Genomic DNA, 20146 nt, shown 5'->3' with positions numbered 1-20146 from the left:
CACATCAGCGAAATTCCGGTGCAGTAGGAATGAGCTACAAGCACCGTCCCATTTGATATTTTTCTCAAAACAATTTTAGTACATGCTGCGGAGTGCAGACATACCATTAGGGGAAGGTGACCAGATCAAGGCCACGATTCTTATCTTTGGCTATTTACGGAAGTCTTCAAGTTCAGTGTCATGGTTCAAGGTAGTATATCAGCAAATATAGACATTTAATTTACTACACAAGCGTACACGATAAGTTTCGTGAGCTGGACATCAAATGAAACAGAATAGAACATAGGCAAGGCAAAATCAGAAATCACATGCAACAACAAAGGTTTCCTTTGATTGCGTGCAACGTGAAAACTCAAGTAGAAGCCTCCCCATCCAAGCGTATCCTCTTGGGACCTTTCTCTTCACCTTGGCTACTGGTATTTGCCACCTTGTTTTCCTTGACCTCTACTGAACACCTTTTGTATGGCTTAAACCCCGTTCGGCGAGCCTTAAGCTTTCCGTGTCCAAGCCCTAGTGTCAGCAGCCCCTCACCCCCGTTGTAGCTGTATCCAAGATTTGAGTTTCCTTGTTGGCTAGAACAAGGCCCGCCTTCTTGGCTGTTGAGGTCTAACAGTGATGCATTTCCATCTTTCTCATTTACATTTTGCTCGTCTTCTCTGATATTGTCCGTCTGATGTCCCTTGTTCTTCACATCATGTGGAGGTGAAAAACTTTGCGGCAATCTCTCTCTAGAGAAGAGTGCTTCAAAGGCCAATCGCCCCTAAGAAATAAAATCATGCAAGATGAGTACCAATGAATGCTGAAGCTATATATTTGAAAAAAAAGAAGACTCATTTTCTTTGGGTGTTAATATAATAAATGATTCATTATCAAAGAGCATTGTCCTATTACCTCTTCAGAGACTTCCTTCCAGGAATCATTCATGTAGCTGGCAATTCTACAACGGCGATTACTAGTCTCAGAATCTGGATGGTTTGCATCAAGTTCTTTTGACTCTTCCTTCTCTTTCTCGTGCTTCTCTAATGCATCTGTCTCTACGTCACTGCTTGAAGCTGTGTTGGAACCACATGAGGAACGGTCTACCTGTTTTCTGCCTTTGGTTTTGTTTGAATCATGGAGTTCAGTAGCTGCTACAGCATTCTCATGATCAGTAGCTTTTGACCCAATGTTTAGCTTTGCACCTCCACTCTCCTCAGAGTCTGTTGATGACCGAGTCGGTGATTTTGAAGCTGAATGTTGAGCTTGCACAGTTTCTGAAAAATCTGGGTCCAGTTGTTGTAAGGGAGGATTTTGAAGAGCATTCTCTTCTCCCTCTGTTTTGGCTTTTGGGGGTTGACCATCTATTGGTGGATCAGCTGTGGCTGCAGGAGTGCAGGTATACGCAGTATGAAGAGGAGGAGCACATAAGGGAAGCAGTCCATGGGCTGCCCACCATGCACTTGCAGCAGCTACAGTAGAAGCTGCAATAGCTGCCATACTTGGAGTAGAGCCCATTTGCCTCGATGGAAAACTTCCTTCAGTGCCTGCAGGAGAATCTGCAGAAGTCTCCACATTTGCATGATGCCAAAATGTAGCTGCAAAACTTGCTGCAGCATGGGCCGCAGGATTTTGCATCAAAGTAGAGACAATAAGACTTGAAAATGCAGAGGACATGTGGAGGAATGATCGGTAGTCATCCTGGTTATGGCAAATTGGGGTAAAGGGAGTATGGAAAGCCGGAAATGATTGATGAACAGAAGATCTGGGAACGTTACTTTGATGTACAGTAGTAGCAGACGCAGCTGGATTTGTGAACAGGTTAGGGTGTCCATGAACCTCTCTCATTGGGTGAAATATGGAGTCCTGGAATGACATATCTGAGGAAGGAGTATGGGTACATGTCCCTTGGCTTCCATCCAGAACTTGCACAGGGACATGCCTTGGGTAGTTCTGAGTGGCTTGCATCTCATCCATTTGCAATGCACAATTTAAATCATCTGTTTTCTCACCTTGATACGATTTCTCATGTAGAACAATAGAATATTCCGATTTTGAGCCTCTACTTGTGCCAGTATCCTGAACTGTCTGTTCGGCATCAGCTTTCTCTAAATTCTGATTTCCTTTAACTTCAACAGTGACATAAGATTCATTTATCTCATCCGAATTTATTGCCCCCTTCGCTGAAGGGATAAACTCCATTAACATGCATGAATTTCTGAGTGCAACTGGAGTGGGTACGGAACTTTTGTTTACAGAAGAAACAGAGGAATGATTAGCTTCTTGGAAAAGGGTAAAGACTTCTGAGCAATTTTTGTCCTGATTATCTTTTGCATTTGTTGCTTTCTCATCTCCATTAGGTTTCTAATGAAAAACAAAACAAGAAGCACAAGTGATATTCTTGGCCAAAAAAAAAAATAGTGATGAAACAAGAACGGCGGATGAATTTAAGAGAACAAAAATGAGATATCAACCTCAGGAAGTGGTTCTTTCTCCAAGTCTAGTCCTTGTTTAAAATGTGAGGAAGAAACAGAGGTGAAAAGTTTTCCATCCTTTGCTCCCACCTGAGATATGGGAGCACCAATGCTTGTCTTTCGAGGATAAGGATTGCTTGGTTTCCTTTTAGGGCGAGGAGGCGGAATGTCTATGTCAAGAGCTTGTCCTACGGGAACACCTTTAGTGAGAGCCTCCTTCTCTAACTGAAAGTGGAGAATTTATTAGCAAAACCTCCTGATTTGTATTCTCCTCCAGAGAAAACATTTCAATATAAAAAACACACTAATAGCAGCAGTTCAACCTCAAAGATAACTTAAAGGCAGAACTCAAATGCTTTTGCTCAAATACTGTCTTATAAAATATACATTGAAATATAAGCACCAAAACAACAACAAAGCTCGGGAAGAAGTACCTAACATGAATGCACGAAGAACAGTGTCAAAGAGACCTTTTGTAATCATAAATGGAATTAAATAAGATATTCACCTCATGGCATGGTCGACAAGTGTTGAAATCAAGGGGAAGGGAGCATAGTAAAGGACAGTGGTTCCATATATAGTCAACTACAACAATTAGACTTTAGAGACTCCCGATGAAGTATAGAAGCTTTTGGCCTGGAGTTATAAGAGCCACTTTAGGAATTGAACTAATGGTAGAAATCTAATACGAGAACAGGGTAGATCCATTGACACCCCCAATATTTGAAGATAATTTACCCACATTATACATTGCTCATCTGAACCTATATGCAGATATATACACGTATACACATACAACCTATTTTATATTATATATTGCACGTGAGTTATGTTATCAAATTGGTTACATTTGTTGTCAGCAGAAACTGTGGTGGCAAGTAGTACTTCATTCGAATTACTCTATTCTCAATCCTATCGAATCAAATGGACAAACCATAACAAGTGAACATTGGAAATGGATGAGATAGGAATTTAAAGTTGAGACATAGCCTTGATGATCCTAAAGTAGGTAAGATAAATCTCCCCTTAATTCAATAAGACATTACCACATCAGTTCTTCCCAGAATTGTAAGATAGGTTTTCATTTGCGTATGCTTCTTGATTTGCTTTGAATTATAATTTTTTGACCTGCTCTCAAGATGAAATAGAAGACACTGCACCATGGATTCCTTTGGGCTGTTGACCTTCCTAAGTGCCAACTCACAAAAGAAAAAAAAAAAAAAAAAAAAAAAAAAAAAAAAAAAAAAAAAAACTCTGAATTGAAATGACTTATGTATATTTCATTCAGTTTACTGGCATCATACTTTCCTATTTCCTTCGATAGTACATCTAGTGACAAGTGGTATACATATTCATCTAGTGACATGTTGCTTCCCATTGAGTTAATTTGAAGCCTCCAGATTGACTAGAATATCCTAGATTATATGAATGAATTTGAAGTATCCAGATTGACTAGAAAATCCTAGATTGTCTGAATGCATGGTTTCCTCATGAAACATATAATTTTTTCTATGATTTCAAAACAAACAGCAGCCTTCCCAAACTTAGAGTAAAGGTCAAAAGGGCATAGAATCAGATGCTCCAGCCTTTTGGTGGCTTTCAGGTATAATAAGTGGTAAGCCCCTTTGGTTGCACTCCAAATGCTCCAGCCCTGCTGGAATAAGAGGACTCCAATATTGCACCACTAACGAGGAGGGACGGAGAGAGAGAGAGAGAGAGTAAAAGGAGGCATTCAAGGTTCAACTTCTTTACTCACTAAGGATAGGACAAAATAATGGGTTAAAAGAAGGGGCTTCCGTTTACATTGAAAAAAGAATGATACATGCATTTCATAAGCATGTAAGCATGCTCCCTGCCGTTGTTAATTTGCTTTTTTATCTGAAACAAGGCACACTTTTATTATAAGCGAATGCACACAAGACCAGGTGCACGTAGAAAGAAACACACACACAGAGGCCTAATTGATAAGTATAATTTATAAAAAGGTCATTACCCAGTGCTGGCTCTAATTCAGAAGTATGTAGTTAATAAATTATTTAAAACAATAATGTTGAAAATACAAGATCAGATAGTGAGGAACTTCTTTACACAACAGAGACTTTTTCTTTTCTTTTTTTAATTTTTTATAATAAGTAAAGACAATTTATTAAAAAGCGCAACTCAAGTACACATAAAGTATACAAGAGAAATACCTAGCTAAAAAGAAGAAAAAAGCTCAAGAAAAACATGAAAGCAATAAAATATTTAAGCCAAAGGCAGTTGTCCATAGATAAAGAGTCTTGAAGAAAAAATTCTTTAGCACCACCATTGTCCGTTCCTGGTCTTAAAAACATTGATAACTTCTTTCCTTCCAAATGTCCTACCCTCCAAATGTCCCACATAAGGCACCACAGGGCACTAGCCATCTTACAATGGAGTAAAAGGAGGTCTAGTGACTCCACACTCTTCTTATACATACAACACCAATCAACCACAATGACATCCCACTTTCTAAGATTATCCATGGTTAGAATCTTCTCCAAAGTAGCGGACCACACAAAGAGCACCACTATCAAAGGAGCCTTATTCCGCCAAATATTTCTCTAAGGAAAAAAAGTGATATCATTATCTAACATCGAACAACCTTCTCTTGAAATGTACCTAACAAAGCTTGTCTTATCACCCTGTCTCAATCTGAGGGAGTACAACAAATTAAAGAATGAGGTAAAGAGATCCACCTCCCAATCAATGCCGTTCAGAGAAAGTTAACATTCCACTAATGAGAGTTGCTAGAAAAGCACCAAATGGTCCGCCACAGAGGTATCCATAAGAATCAAACTGAACCAGTTTAAAAAAGCTGCCTTAAGGTCCTGATCCCCGCACCACACATCAAGCTAGAATCTAATTCTAGAGCCATCACCAACCCCAAATCTAGTAATGACTAGAGAACTCCTCCCAACCCTTATAATATTCTTCCATAGCCCCACTCCATACGACCCGTAAACCTCATTAAAACACCACCCATCCCATGCGCTGCCATATTTAGAATTTACTACCACCCTCCACAAGGCTTCTCTCTCATGAACATAACACCAAAACCACTTCCCCAAAAGAACTCAATTGAACAAAAGTAAATTACAGATCCTTAATCTTCCTTCAAAGATCGAAGAACAAACCTTAGACCAACTAACCAAATAGAATTTGAACTCTTCACCGACACCGCCCCACAAAAATTCCCTCTACAACTTCTCTATGAGGTTGGCAACACCAACTGGGAGAGGGAAAAGAGACATGAAGTAAGTAGGCAGATTAGATAAAATACTTTTAATCAAGAAAACCCTCCCACCCTTTGACAAAATGCATCATTTTCCATGTAGCCAAATGACATTCTATCTTCTCAATAATGACATCCCTTATAGTTGTTAAACCATCTTTACACTCTTCAGTACATCGTTATTATAAAACCATAACTTTCCTTTCGTAAATTGACGAGTAAGGACTATTTAGAAAGAGAGACACCCACGAACACAAGATACTGCCTAGAGCCAACATCCAGTCATTCTGCATCCTCAAAGAAGAAGACAAAAAAAGGGATATGAGAGAATGTCATACATCATCAACCCTCTAGATATTTCATTCTCTCACAATGCATGACACATGAGCATGTTGAATAACACTCCATATTTCACTTTATGATGGCCAAATTTTCATTTCCAAGAAGCAAGCAATTCAACAACCCTCTTCAGCATTATCCACTGAATCCCCCAGAGAGAAAGAACATTAGTGACTATATCACAAGAATTTTTCCACATACAACAACCAGTCTACCACGATTAATCCCCACCTAATAAGATTTTCCATTGTCAAGATTTTACCCAAGGCTACTGTCCACACAAAAAAATTACGACTTTCCATGAGACTTCTGTACACCATATGCTCCTCCATGGGAAATCACTAATAGATTCCCTACCAAAGATGCATAAAAAGAATGAATCTCAAATTTTTCATTACAATCTCAAAATAGATGAAATTTTTCTAAAATTAAAACATTTATCTATTTAGCTTTGCATATTACCTCTAAATTTTTTGAATTCACATTTTTTTTTTTTTAAAAAAAAAAAACCATTGGAACTCATCTCTCTTGGTTCAAATATTTTAATAAATATATTTATTCTATTAAAATAAGCATCATTTATAAACTTTTGTTTATTGTAAGACAAAGCAAATATTACTTTTTTTGCTAAGAAGACCTCCAACACAATTTTATCCTCTCCATCACCCAAAGGAAAATTAGTTTACAACAAGCAACTGACTCCAATGCCCAATCCTGAATAGTATGCATAAAAGTAGGATTCCAATGATGAGCACCTCCTTCTCCCATTCTCTCAATATAAGAGGCAACAATAGCATCCTTAACAAGAGATAAAAGAAATAAATCTGCAAACAAATCTTTCAAAGCCCTCTCCCCATGCGACATACTTTTGATAGAGTTGTTGGCGGAAGTGTTAGTGCATACCTTGATCCACATTTCCTGCTGCATTGTGCCAGAGTTGAATCCGCATGCCATTACCCACTAAAGAACTTAATGAAACATGAAAACAACTCCCACTGTCTAATACTCTTCTGCAAGCTCATCTTATGAGATCCTCTAACCTATACAGAACTCCACCAACCCTAATTATCCCCATACTTCACTCCAATAATACGTCTCTGCAACTGATCCTATTCCTCACCATAACACCATAGTCGCTTCTCCAACAAAGCTTGTTAAAAAAACTTTTAATAGCTCTTTGGCCTCTCAAATGATTTTCTCAAATGGAAAATGAAGGGACCCCTTGATTTTACCAGGCGAAGCCCTTTCCTGTGTGTGAAGGGTCTACAGGCAACATACTTGTGATGTGGTACCATCCTCATGGCTGCCTTTCTTACTCTATTATTCCCTCTAAGCGGATAAAAGAAGAAAAAATAAAGATTGCATGTCATAAAAGGATAAGAACATACTTTTTGTTAACTCATTGACCATCTGGTAGATTCTGAGGAAATCTTCAAGGAAAAGAGGTGGTCACAGTCAAATATATCATTGTTTAAAAAGCTTGGATCATGGAGTCTAAAACATAATTCATATTAGACGCCTGAGGGAGTTCAAGGCATCTAGACAATGGGCTCTTCTTAGCTTGAGTGCAAGGATGGGTCCTTTATTAAAAAAATATTGGTAACAATAGCTAATTGACCCATAAATCATCCTCCTAACTCCTAAGTGAACTCAATTAGTTTTTCATAGCAAAACAAAGTGGTGGAGAGAGGGAGGAGGGGGCAATTTCTTTTTTTAGAAAAAACTTTCCAGCCCTCCTCTGAAAATATAAAAATATTTCATTTGGCCCATTCAAAAATTTGATAAAATCTCCAGGGATCCCCTTGGAAATAACCCCTTTAATCTTCCTAAAGAATATAAAAATATTCCATTTGTCCCCCTTCCCAAAAAAATAAAATAAATTGAGGATCAATCTAAATAACCCATTTTATCTTCTTAAAAATTTTAAAGAACTCCCTGACCCCCTCCAAAATTTGACAAAAAAATATATTTGACATTGTTTTTTAAATCTAAAAGTTCTCTCCTAAAAATATAAATAAATATTTAAGTTTATTTATTTATTTTTCTAAATTCCAAAAATTTAACCCCTAAAAAGTTTATATAAACAAAGAGATGTCATTTTCTAAAACTCACGACTTTCCTCTATCCTCCCCTCAACTCCTCTCTCTCTCTCTCTCCTACGATTTCTCTTTTCTCCAAAACTTTTAAGTCGCCTTCCAAATCTTCTACCTTCTCCGCCTTGCAACGATTTTCAGTCCCCCCAAGTAATAATTCCTCACTCCACCAATGGAACCTCTATTGGAGTCTCTCACTTCGCATGGCCTGAACATTTTTCATGACTTGGTAGAGATTTTTTTCCCCTTCTCTTTTGCCCTAGGAAAGATAGCAACTTGGAAGTAGGATACTAAGGAAATACACTTAAGGCAAAGTTGGCCACCTCAAAGTGTTCTTACTCTTCATAACATAAAATATGCACCTGCTAAGGTCAGTTGGAAAAATACTTCTTTTTGCAATTCCCTAAAACACAAGTGATATAACTACTAGAATAAAATTAAATGAATAAATTCATTATTTCCTATCAACTTAAGCTTTTGGAATAACTGGTAATTTAACATGATATTAGACCAATAGTCCTAACTTTAAAGCCTGATTTTGTAATTTATGTCTCATTTCAATTAAATATTTCATGTATTAAGCCACTTATTCGGGTAGAGTTTGAGACCATAAGTAGGGGGAGTGTTAGCTTTTGGGGTAAATAGCGATTTAACTATATCCACACTAGCTTAGCACTCCACTAACATCCATTCATTCAACTTAATGCTATGTTCAACTGCCAAGAAAATGGAGGAATGAAACAATATGGAAACTTACATAACTTGTTTTCCTATCAAAGTCCAAATTTAATTTTGGAAGCTTACTTAACTTACTTAGCTATATTTGATAAAGGTTTTGACTTTTTTGACTTTTTTTAAAAAAAAAAGTAATCAAGATATCATTAAAAGCGTAAGGCGCCTCTAGGTACATAGGGAATATAAAAGATAAGCTACCTAACTAGTAAGAGCAAAAAGAACAAGCCATGAAAACTAATCACGAAAAGAGAAACAAAAAAGATATAGGGTGTTGAAAACCAAAGACTAAATCTCCTCAAAAGTCCTCTCGCGGTCCTAAAAACTTCTATAATTCATTTATCTCCAAAGACACCACCAAAGGCACAAAGGTACCATCTTTCACATAGTAGCATTGCAAGTGTTGCCAACAGTCTACTAACAACCATACAAGTCGACTACTTGTCTAGGCATAACCCAAGACAACCTAAACCGACTAAAGAAAACATTCCACAAAGGACAAGCAACCTCAGAATAAAGAAGAAAATGATCCACTGACTCCCCATTCATTTTACACATACAATACCTATCAAACACAATGACGCACCGCTGCCAGAGATTGTCCATGGTAAGGATTTTTCCTAAGACCGCCGATCAAGCAAAAAAAGCCACCCTCAACGGAGCCTTCGTACGCCAACCACTCTTCCAAGGGAAATGGAAACTATCATTACAAATCATGACACTTTAAAAAGAATTTAATACCAAACCACCTTTCTTTGGAAGGGACTCACCACATCTTGTCTTTGCCTTCCCATCTCACTCTCCCTCAATACAACAACCAGAAAAATGAGGTAAAGACATTCACCTTCCAATCATGAGACGCTCTAACAAAGCTCACGTTCTATTGAATGGAACCACCAAGAATTTTCATGTGACCCGCAACAAAAGCATCCTTTGCGCACACAATACCAAATAAACCCGAAAAGGAGGTGGTGTCGTTGTCACCCCAGCAGAGGAGAGGGGGTGGGTTGTGTGGCCACACCTAAGTATTTATATTTTTTGCTTTTGTTTCATTTATGTTTTGAAAACACTAATATTTTTAATTTTCAAAAACACTAAAAGGTTTACAAACAATTTTCTTTTATGGACCCCACAAACAAAACTTTTCAAATGCGATCCTCCCCGAAAATTCTTATTAATTTTAACCATTTCAAAAACTTTACCAAACACACCCAAGTTTTTTTCCTATCAAATTCCAAATTTTATTTTCTTATCCTACCTTTTCAGCTTGCAATGAGGTTTTTTTTTTTATAAGTAAATCTATTCTTATTGAAAGCGTAAGGCGCCCCTAAGTACACCGGAAGTATATAAAAGGAAACACCTAACTAAGAAGAGAAAAACGAACAAGAAAATCAACAAAGCTAAGCGATAGAGGGGACAAAAAAGCCATCGTCCAAAGATACAGAGTATGAAAGAACGAAACTAAAATATCCTCCATAGAACTCTCCAAGTCCTCAAAGCGCCTAAGACTTATTTCCTTCCAAACACAACAAAAAATGCATATTGGCACCATCTTCCGAATCGCAGCACTCCTTAGCCTTCTAGAATTCCACCAACAGACAAACAAGTCGATAACTCTTCTAAGCATAACCCAAGACATACCAAATCAAGTGAAAAGAGAATTCCACAAAACGGAAGCACATAATGCACATCAATTCTCTTCTAAGTCAGACATTGTATTCATTTTCTAACTCCTCGTTGCTACTTAGTGACCCAATTGTTTGAAGATCACCTTTTTTTATTTTTTATTTTTATATATATAAGTAATAAAACCAATCTCAATGAAAGTATAAGGCGCACCTAAATACACAAAAAGTATACAAAATGAACTACCTAACTAGAAAGGGCAAAACGAAAAAATAAAGTCATTAAAACTAATTGACAAATGAGACATATACACCACCGTCCAAAGATACAAAATTCCAAAGAATATAGAAATAATTTCCCCCATAGTCTCCTCACTGTCCTCAAAGTTTCTATCTTTTATTTCCCTTCATAAACACCAAAAGAGGCATGTAGGCACCATTTTCCACACCGCAGCCAAAGCCAGAGGACCACCAACAATCATACAGATCAATAACACGCCTAGGCATAACCAATGACATCCCAAAGCGACTGAAAAAACACTCCAAATAGCGGAAGCCACATCACTACGAAGAAGAAGGTGGTCCACAGATTCTTCATTCCTCTTGCACATGCAAAATCTGTCCATCACGATGACGTGCTACCTCCTAAGAGGCAGATCATGCCTAGAGCTGCCAACCATGCAAAAAAGGCTGCCCTCGAAGGAACCTGAGCCCGCCAAACACTATTCCAGAGGAAGCTGCTACCTATTTAAGGGGAGGGAAATTCTTCATGCCAGATGGGAGCTGAGGAGAAATTTTGTAAGAGAACTAGTCCCGGTCCCTTCGTCCTGAAAAGGCAGCTTGGAAAGAACTTATACAGCCTCTACTTCTGTTGGTAAATTTGTTTATCATTATGACCAAGTCCATGCAAGTAGTATTTTTACATATAAAGATTCTCAATGTCCTCTTTTTTTTTTTTTGGTAAGTTATACATGCATCTAAAGGCCTTTAAACCCACAACCCTCCACTCTGTTCTTACAATTAAACTTTACATGGTGTGTGCGCGTGAGTCCCATCACACATAACAAGCATATGTAAGAAGAACAACATAATTTTTCCCCTTACAAACACCTGCAATAGTTCTCAATGCACTATATAGATAAATCAGAACACAAAAAAATTATATCCGCAACAATTGAGCTAAATGGAATATAATATGACAATAAAACAATCACCAGTACTTCAAGACAGAAGTGGAACCGTAAACAGAAGTATAAATATTGTCCATAACAGGCAAAATACATTTTTTTCAAGCATAAGGTGAGAGAAGGTAGCGATTGACCTTTGAAAAGAATTTCTGTGCATGACTTCTGATCTGCACAGCAGTCTTTGTTCCTATATGCTCTGCGCACCACCAAGTAAAACACAGAAGGGAGAACAGCAGCGGATCTCCAATTTAGAGAAAGATACATAACAATAGAATTTTATGGCATTTCCCAACAGGAGATATCCAAGGGATTCAACTCAACACATCTTTCCAATTATCCAAAGTTTGCACCATAAATTGCACACAATTCAATTTGCATGACTATATGTACAGAAATGAGAAAAGATAAAAATAAATAAATAAAAAGTTAAAGGTACGATGGAAGTAAAACCTTCGATCCGCTGCCAAGCTCGCCCATAAAGCTTCAAGGCTTCTAGAAACCTATTATGCTCCTCCTCTGTCCATCGCTCCCGTTGCTTTGTAATTGTATATGGTTTTCTTGTCTACCATTAACAGAAATTCATAATTCACACGTTTAGCTTCTAACACATGACTTCAATTTCAACAAGCAGTCAAAATAACAAATGTTAAATCATCCCCATCCAGTTATCTACCACTATCACCTTAGTAACCAGTTCTTCCCCAGAGGAGTATGTGTCCATTACCGGACAGGGGCAGCTAGCGGCTGCTTCAAACCTCTACTGAGCAACGGAACAAACGAAAACCTTCATTGGTTTCTCGCCACCTCCAATACTCTAAATACTAAACCCACCGTCGTCAATAACAAAAGCTGATATGCTGATGCTACTGCAAAAGAAAAACAAAATTGACAATAATCGGTAGAGATCCGCCTCTGTATTGTACGCGCATAGTTTAGCATTCCAATTCATAACTACTTCACTTTGTACTATACTGTAAAATAAATGAATATTTAAATAATTCTTTTAAATTTTTTAAGAATCCACCGGTACAGAGAGAGAGACGCTTCTCCGAAAGAAGTACTAAAAGAAAATTCCTTATTCAGAATCCTCACCAAAACGAACCCGAAGACGCCAAAACCTTTAGAAATGTAAGAAAGAAAAGGAACAAACTTTAATCAGTATACATCAACCTATCCACCTCTCTATAATGCTTTAATACGCGTACGCTACTGTTTCAGTAACGTTATCAACTGTTTGCTTGCCAAGAAATCGTAAGAAAAAGCAAAAGAAAGTGGACTTCCTAATGTCAGATTTTTCAATCCTCAACTCCGCCAAACATAACTATTCAACTCAGTTGAGGCGAGATTTTCAAATCCAAAAGAGAAAAAAAGGCAAAACTCGGTCTCCGTTTTTTCACTTCTTTTACTGTAATTTCTCGGCAACCAAACAAAGAGTAAAAAGTTAAATCGACTTAGAAATTTGAAACAGTACCTTCCGAGAAAGCCATGGTGGAGAAGAACTCTGGAGGCAAGGACATGACTCGGATCACGCATAGGGAGTGAACTCACAGGGGAATCGCCGGAGAAGCCATAGTTTTTCGGCAATGGTGGATCGGCATGTCTCAAACTTTGATCGGGCAAGCGGAAACAATCAAATTTATCGGAGAGAGAGGGAGGTGGAGAAATAGTGAGCTACACAAGGAAGAAGAAGAAGAAGAGGAGGCAGTGAGAGTTCCCGTGAGACCTAAAACACCAGAAACTACTTACAAAAAAAAAAAAAAAAAAAAAAAAAAACACCAGAAACTTACTGTTAGTGGCTACGGAGCAATCTCAGCCACAATATATTTTCTTTGCAGATTTATTTTTCTTCTTTTAAGAAAATGGAAGGTTTTCGCTTTTTATTATTTGAGGCTGCCAAGCGCCCGAGGGGTACACTGCCTCACAGAATGACGCCAAGTGGCAAAGATATAGTGGCTGATTCAGCTTAACGCCCTACCTTGCACTTTTTCCCATTTTTCTTTTAAATTCTTTTCGGTCTGACGTTGGTCTTCAATTCTCATCCACAAACTCCTGGGCTGAGCTTCAGTCCGTAAAAGCGCCTCCAGCTGTGCGCGTGGGGCCCGTTGCCCGAGCGCACTTTGTTGGACCAACGTGGGTGGCTGTTTTCAAAACCGGTACGTGGCGTTTGGTCGGGAACTAGAAGCTGGCAGTGTTACAAGGCCGGAACAGCACGAGGCAATCAGGTTAAGGACGTTCTCGTACGGTTCTCAAAGTACGATGAAGTAAAGATGCAATGCGTCAGATCATATCAATGGATACAATATATGAGAAAAAAAAAAAAAAATTATTTGCTTAAAAAAGAAAAGAAAAGAAAGTGTTCGACTGTCTTCAATAGTAAAGGAAGTAGTTTAAAGTGGGCGAATCATTTTTGACTAAAAGGAGTGGTTGGATTACTCTTAATGACTAGTTTGGGGAGTGTCAATTGTTAGTACGATTTGGGAGGCAAAAAAATGTATTGCATTGGGTACACTGAATCTGAATCCAATTTTCTCAAAAGTTGTTTGATCTTTGTAGACTCTAAAAAAAAAAAAAAAACCGAAATTCAATTTTATTCATATTTTTTTATTTTTTATGTTTAATGTTTTGATTGGATACTGTTATAAGAATTGAAGAATTCCAACCGTCAACCTAGGTTTAAGGGTGGCTATTTTCAGTCATTAGGTTATAAATTTAATAAGGATAGTATTCCATCTTATGTAAGATTCTGATCTATTCTTAAAAGGAGTCAGATTCTACCTTATTTTCCTAAGTCTAGTTGTATTGTTTTTCCTAATACAAGCCCAACTTGTATTCCTTATTATAGTTGGTTATTGTACTCTATTTAAAGGAGAACAAATCAATGAAGAAGTATGCAAAAATTTATCAATTAAACTTATTGTTTGAAGAGCTTAGGAATTCTTAAAATTCTTATTATCCCCGTTCTTTATTCAAGATGGGCAAGAAGAAGAGATTTATTCCGGTCTCTTTTCCTTTGGAAAGGAGAATTACCCGATCAATCTCACATTCTTGTAACATATACTTTATCCTCAAAGCAACCATATGAAACAAGAGGAGGATGCAGATGAGGACATTAATTTTGATTATCAATTGTTTAAAAGCACAATGATTGAATTCTTAATAGGAGAAAATAAACAAACTAACTTCTATATTTATGTATTGATGTGGTTGGAAGGATGATCGGGTTGAGTTTTTAAGAGGGTTGCATTTATTTAGATGTACTGCAAAAATTATTGTTATTTCAGTATCTGGATAACACCTCAAAAATGATCCTAAAAACATTTTTCATTATTTTGGTTTGTACTGAAAATCATTAATGCTTTTACATTACCATATATAATTAATAATTTATTTATTTATTTATTTATTTTTTTACGAATTTTAAGTCCAAAGAAATGGCAGTTAAGACATTTTGTGTTGTTCCTTTTTACGACCAGGAACCTTGCTTGAATCTTAGTTGGAATATATAGATGCACAAACATGAGTTCTATCTAGGGCACCAACGCAATCATATTACTAATTAAAGCTAGGTTGTTTCATAAGCTACTACAAAAATTATGTACAGGAGAAAATATATTTTACCTCTTCCTCTTTTCAAAGAGTGCGTTTGAGATTACGATTTCGTAGAGAAAAAGTACGATTTTAAACCAAATCGCAGAAAATGAACTGTTTGAAAACTGCGTTTTTAAAAAATAGCGATTTGAAAACGCAGAAAAGAGCTTATTCAAATCGCAGGCAATATGGTGTTTTTTTTAAAACGCAGTATTTTAAAAGGCTAACCTGCGATTTTAAAGGACAAACTGCGATTTTGCCAAATGCTTAACTGCGTTTTTAAAAATCTTTTTTTTTTTAAATCGCACATTTTAAAATCGTTATTTTGAAATCACACTTTTTTAAATCGTAAACCCAAATGGACCCAAAGTATTACCACTTTAGCATGCATTTTAGTTTTCATAGTTTAGAAAGTGTCACTCAAATCCTAAATACTACCAAATTAACAATTTAGCTCATCCGTTAAATTTTTTCGTATGTTTAGACAAAAGTTAGGTCACGCGTGTCACACGTGATTTTTTAGCCCCTAAACTTCCAAAAATGCACCGGAGGATAAAGTTAAAAAAAAAATGTTAAATAAAAAATAGAAAATAGAAAATAGAAAATAGAAAAACAAAAAACAATTAAATAAAAAATAGAAAAATTTGGAGGTGGTTGAGCTATCCTCTTTCGCTCAACCGGCCCCTCTAGCCGAACTAGGGGTGGTTTAACCACTCCATGGCTCATAGGGGTGGTTTGGTCACCCCCAAATGGCCAAACGGGGGTGGTCAACCACCCCCAGATGGCCGTGGTTTGGCCTTCAGTCTTCTCCAAGTTGGTCGTAAGCCACTCCCAAATTTTTCTTATTTATTTATATTGTGTATTTAAACCTTTTCTTTCATTTTTATATGTTTAATACTTTACCCCCTCGGGATTTTTGGTAGTTTACGAGGATAAAAGTGATGTGTGACGCACATACTTAAATTCAGTCAAAAAAGATGGAAAAACTTAACGAATGTACTAAATTGTCACAATTTGATAGTTGTGGGGGTTCAAATGTTGCCTTTTAAACTTTAAAATTAGTTTGATAATGATCAAGTGACATTACTTTTTTGGACCGAATCAAGGATTGGGCCGAATAGAGCTTACCTTGAACATGATAGAGCTTACCTCCCTTTTGCATAAAAATGAGTCAATTATCCATAAAACAGACATGAGAAATTTTCAACTCTTGATCTCTTAATTAAAATTGAGAAAGAGGTTTAGATGTTTCAAAACTCTAGTTTGCATGTTTTTTGAGAAATTGGAGAAGAGAATTCAATTAAGCCCCCCCCCCCCGCCCCCCCCCCCCCCCCCCCCCTCTCTTTGAAGTAGCCAACATATATATATATATAGTGCTTTGTGATCAGTATCTCTCAATTATTTATTTTACATAATTTGATGCCATGTTTTATATATTGATGCTATTCTTGTGATTTTTCCTCATCTTTTATGTATAATCCAACAGAACCATTGTGGTTTTTGACGGATATTATTGGAGATGAATATGGATTGTGACTGGGTCAGACTATTCTCAGATTATGAGGACATGCATCATCTCAGATTCTCAGACACAAGTCTCTCTATCTCCTTTTTTATTTATTTATGATGGGAATACTTGTAGGCTGCAGGCACACAGGTTTGCTTTCCATCTTCAATAGAATTCTATGGTCTTGTGTTCGATTTAGGTGGAAACCCTTTCGGTTCAACAAAAAAAGTCTTAAACTGTTCTAACAACGTACTGGAGTGACACTCAAACCTTGGGCATTTTCGAATTTATCCTATATGCATGAGTTTCACATTAAATATGAATGTGTATATATACAATATATAATATATGTACAAATAACACATTTATAAAACGTAATCTATATATTCTCCAAAGCCACTGGTACCTCCATATATTTTACCCTTTTCACTGAGTTAGAACCTATTCTTTTTTTTTTGAAATGTCCACACAATAGGAAGATGATGAATTCGAACTAGTGACCTCCACTTAATAAGACGTAGTCCCCAACTGATTGATTTACCTATCGAAAACGAACCTATCCTTCTTGGATTTCAAATGTCACACCTTTTAGGTTGCCGGCCGTGGACTTTGACCTCCATGCACTAAATTTAGACCATTGGATTTCAAATGTACGTACGCCACACCTTTTACATCAAATCACATCCTTCAATCTAATTAATTCTGACCGTTAGATTGCACATCATTTTCTTTTCTCTTTCCCAGGTATTGACTCGATCTCATGCATGTTCCCAGACTTATTCATTAACGAGGAGTGCTACACATCCCAAATTTTTTTTCCAAAATTTGGTTCCCAAATGATGTGTCACAATCTCATGTGATTTATCATTTTGAGATATGTGTCATCATCTCATGGGATGATGACACATCATTTGGGAACTACTTTTTTGGATAAAAAGTTGGGAACTAGAGCATTTCCCTTCATTAACACCTTCCATAAAAGAAACATTCCTCATCCGTTCAAAAAAAAAAAAAAAAAAGAAACATTCCTCAAATTAAAACCATATATATATATATATATATATATTTGGAATATTTTCCAACATGACTTTCGTACTTTGTCGTTGAAACAATTTATAGAAGTTTGAATATACAATTTGAGAGGATGCTTGTACACCAAAGAAATTAAAAGAGAAAAGTTCTAATTGAGTTCTGACAAAGAAAAATGCTGTGTATATATATATATATATAACTTTGACATATATGCATCTTCTAGAGAAAAGTTTTACTTGAGTTCTGACAAAGAAAAATGCTGTATATATATATATAACTTTGACATATATGCATCTTCTACTTTAATTAGGCAGCTGCCGCAGAAAATTAATGAACATATGAACACTACAAAAAAAAAAAAATAAATAAATAAAATTGCCTTTATTGGCATTTATTATGTGTCAGGAAGTAAGTATTAAATGTCAAGAAATCATTCATGACCTTTAATTCCTCACCTAAACAAGCTTTGTAATCGAGAAAGTTTGTTTTCTGTCACATAACTTGTGTGACAGGAAAATTTCCTGACACATAAGTTATGTGTCAGGAAATATGGTTTTTTGGCACATGATATATGTGCCACGAAATTTGGTTTCCTGGCACATATCGTATGTGTAGGTTTCTATTTGTTTTTTGACACATAATTTATGTGTCAGAAAACCTGTTTTCCAATTAAAAAAAAAAAATTGATTATACTGGAATAATTCCAGCATAATCAAATTTTATGAAACTTGTTAATATATATATATAACACGAAATTGACAAAAATCAAGGGAAAACATGTCATATGTTTAATTAAGATAACAAAAGAACATAAAACAATCCTAACTAATAATTAAGAAACATCCAAGTCCTATACTAGCTACGTACTACATAATAGAGAAATTTGATAAAACTCTCATTTGCATATATATGCTATATATATTTTAGATAGGCAGCTACATAATCAACATCTCTGCTACTCTGAGTATGTTTTTTAATGCGTTTTGTGAGATTTTATTTTTTATTATTATTATTATTTAAAAATGTGTTATACGTGACATAAATAAGAAAACTGTGTGTTTTTTTAATTATTATTATTATTTTAATGAATATTTTATTTTTTGAGTAATTTTTTATTAATATATTTATCTTGAAAACAGAAATAAACATAAACAAACATAGCCAATGAGTTCATAATGTATTTGACTTGTTTAATTCCTCCATGATCGATCGTCAAAGGATAGAAAGGATCAGTTTGATTTCGTACAAGGGATCGGAGAAAAATTGCTCACCAGTTTTCTTTTTCTAATCAAATTACTACCACATTAGTAGAACTAATTTACATTTGACTTGTAATTAATTCTAATTCATGCTCCGTTTGTTTGGGTATAAAATATTTTTTGTATTTTCTTGTGTTTGGTGCAACAAAAAATGATAGTTTAACGAAAATAATTTTTCAGTTTGACCGTAAAAGCCTATTTAATTTTTGGAAAATAATTTACGGTTTTAAAAACCGTAAATAGTTTTCTGGATTTAAATTCTTCATTCTTGCAGGTACGTTTATGAGAATCTACCACTGTCGGACATTGAAGTTTGTTGGTAGCCCAAATCTACCGCCAAAAGTCACCGAATTTTGGTATCTGATCACCAGATACTTGGGCCAGCGATCACCTCTGGATTCCGGCAAAACAGGCCGGAATCTGGCCGGTGTCGAAATTAGGCAATGGTTTGCCGGAATCCGGCTGTACTATGCCAAATTTTGGCCAGTCTGGTCGGAATCCGGCACAAATGGCCAAATTCCAGTGAAACTGACCAGAATCTGGTCATTGCCGCCGGATTCCGACCTTCATCGCCGAAATTCGATGGAAGTGTCTAGAATCCTGCCGGCTAGTGGTGAATGTCGAAATATGTTTTTAGGAAAATTATTTTTCTGAAATATAATTTCGTTAAAAATATTTTACAACAAAAAAATATTTTACGTCGAAACAAGCATGGCATCAAATAAAAAACATTTGACTTGCTTCTCTCTTCTTTTTTTTTTTATTTTTATTTTTTATTATTATTATTTTTTTATATATGACTGACATTTCTTTATTGGTAAAGAAAACAAATATAAAGCCTTTGTGATAACTATCACGTGCGTCATTTATATTTATTGTCCATGGTTAATTATGAGATACGCAATTACTGTAGCCTTATCTTTCATAAAGCAAAATTAATTATAGAAAGGGAGGATCCTACAAAATATAAGGCGCCTAATGTTTTTTAATTTATTTCATAAGTACTGTGACTCTCAACTATATATATGTAAGTCTAGGCTTACCCTTATCATTTTCATTCGGCCAAAACAAAACCTGTAAG

General features: G+C 36.1%; 1 protein-coding gene across 2 annotated transcripts; it reads right to left on the bottom strand.

The window, feature by feature from the left end:
* Positions 1 to 4: 4 nt before the first annotated feature.
* Positions 5 to 13605, bottom strand: LOC133862957 (protein LATE ELONGATED HYPOCOTYL). Of its 2 annotated transcripts, XM_062298884.1 has the most exons (9): positions 13467 to 13605; positions 13151 to 13350; positions 12772 to 12797; positions 12362 to 12545; positions 12130 to 12241; positions 11814 to 11875; positions 2451 to 2675; positions 892 to 2340; positions 5 to 760 (listed from the first exon to the last, which is right to left on the bottom strand). In XM_062298884.1, exons 4-9 carry the CDS (start codon positions 12398 to 12400, stop codon positions 353 to 355), a joined length of 2295 nt encoding a protein of 764 aa, XP_062154868.1. In that variant the 5' UTR covers positions 12401 to 12545; positions 12772 to 12797; positions 13151 to 13350; positions 13467 to 13605; the 3' UTR covers positions 5 to 352. The 2 variants fall into 2 exon arrangements, with proteins under 2 accessions (XP_062154868.1, XP_062154869.1); XM_062298885.1 differs by lacking the exon at positions 12772 to 12797.
* Between the last annotated feature and the right edge of the window lie 6541 nt (positions 13606 to 20146).

The sequence above is a fragment of the Alnus glutinosa genome, chromosome 3, assembly GCF_958979055.1.
Source record: "Alnus glutinosa chromosome 3, dhAlnGlut1.1, whole genome shotgun sequence".
Lineage (NCBI taxonomy): Eukaryota > Viridiplantae > Streptophyta > Magnoliopsida > Fagales > Betulaceae > Alnus > Alnus glutinosa.
The sequence above is the reverse complement of the archived record's forward strand: the minus strand, read 5'-3'. Positions and strand labels throughout refer to the sequence as shown.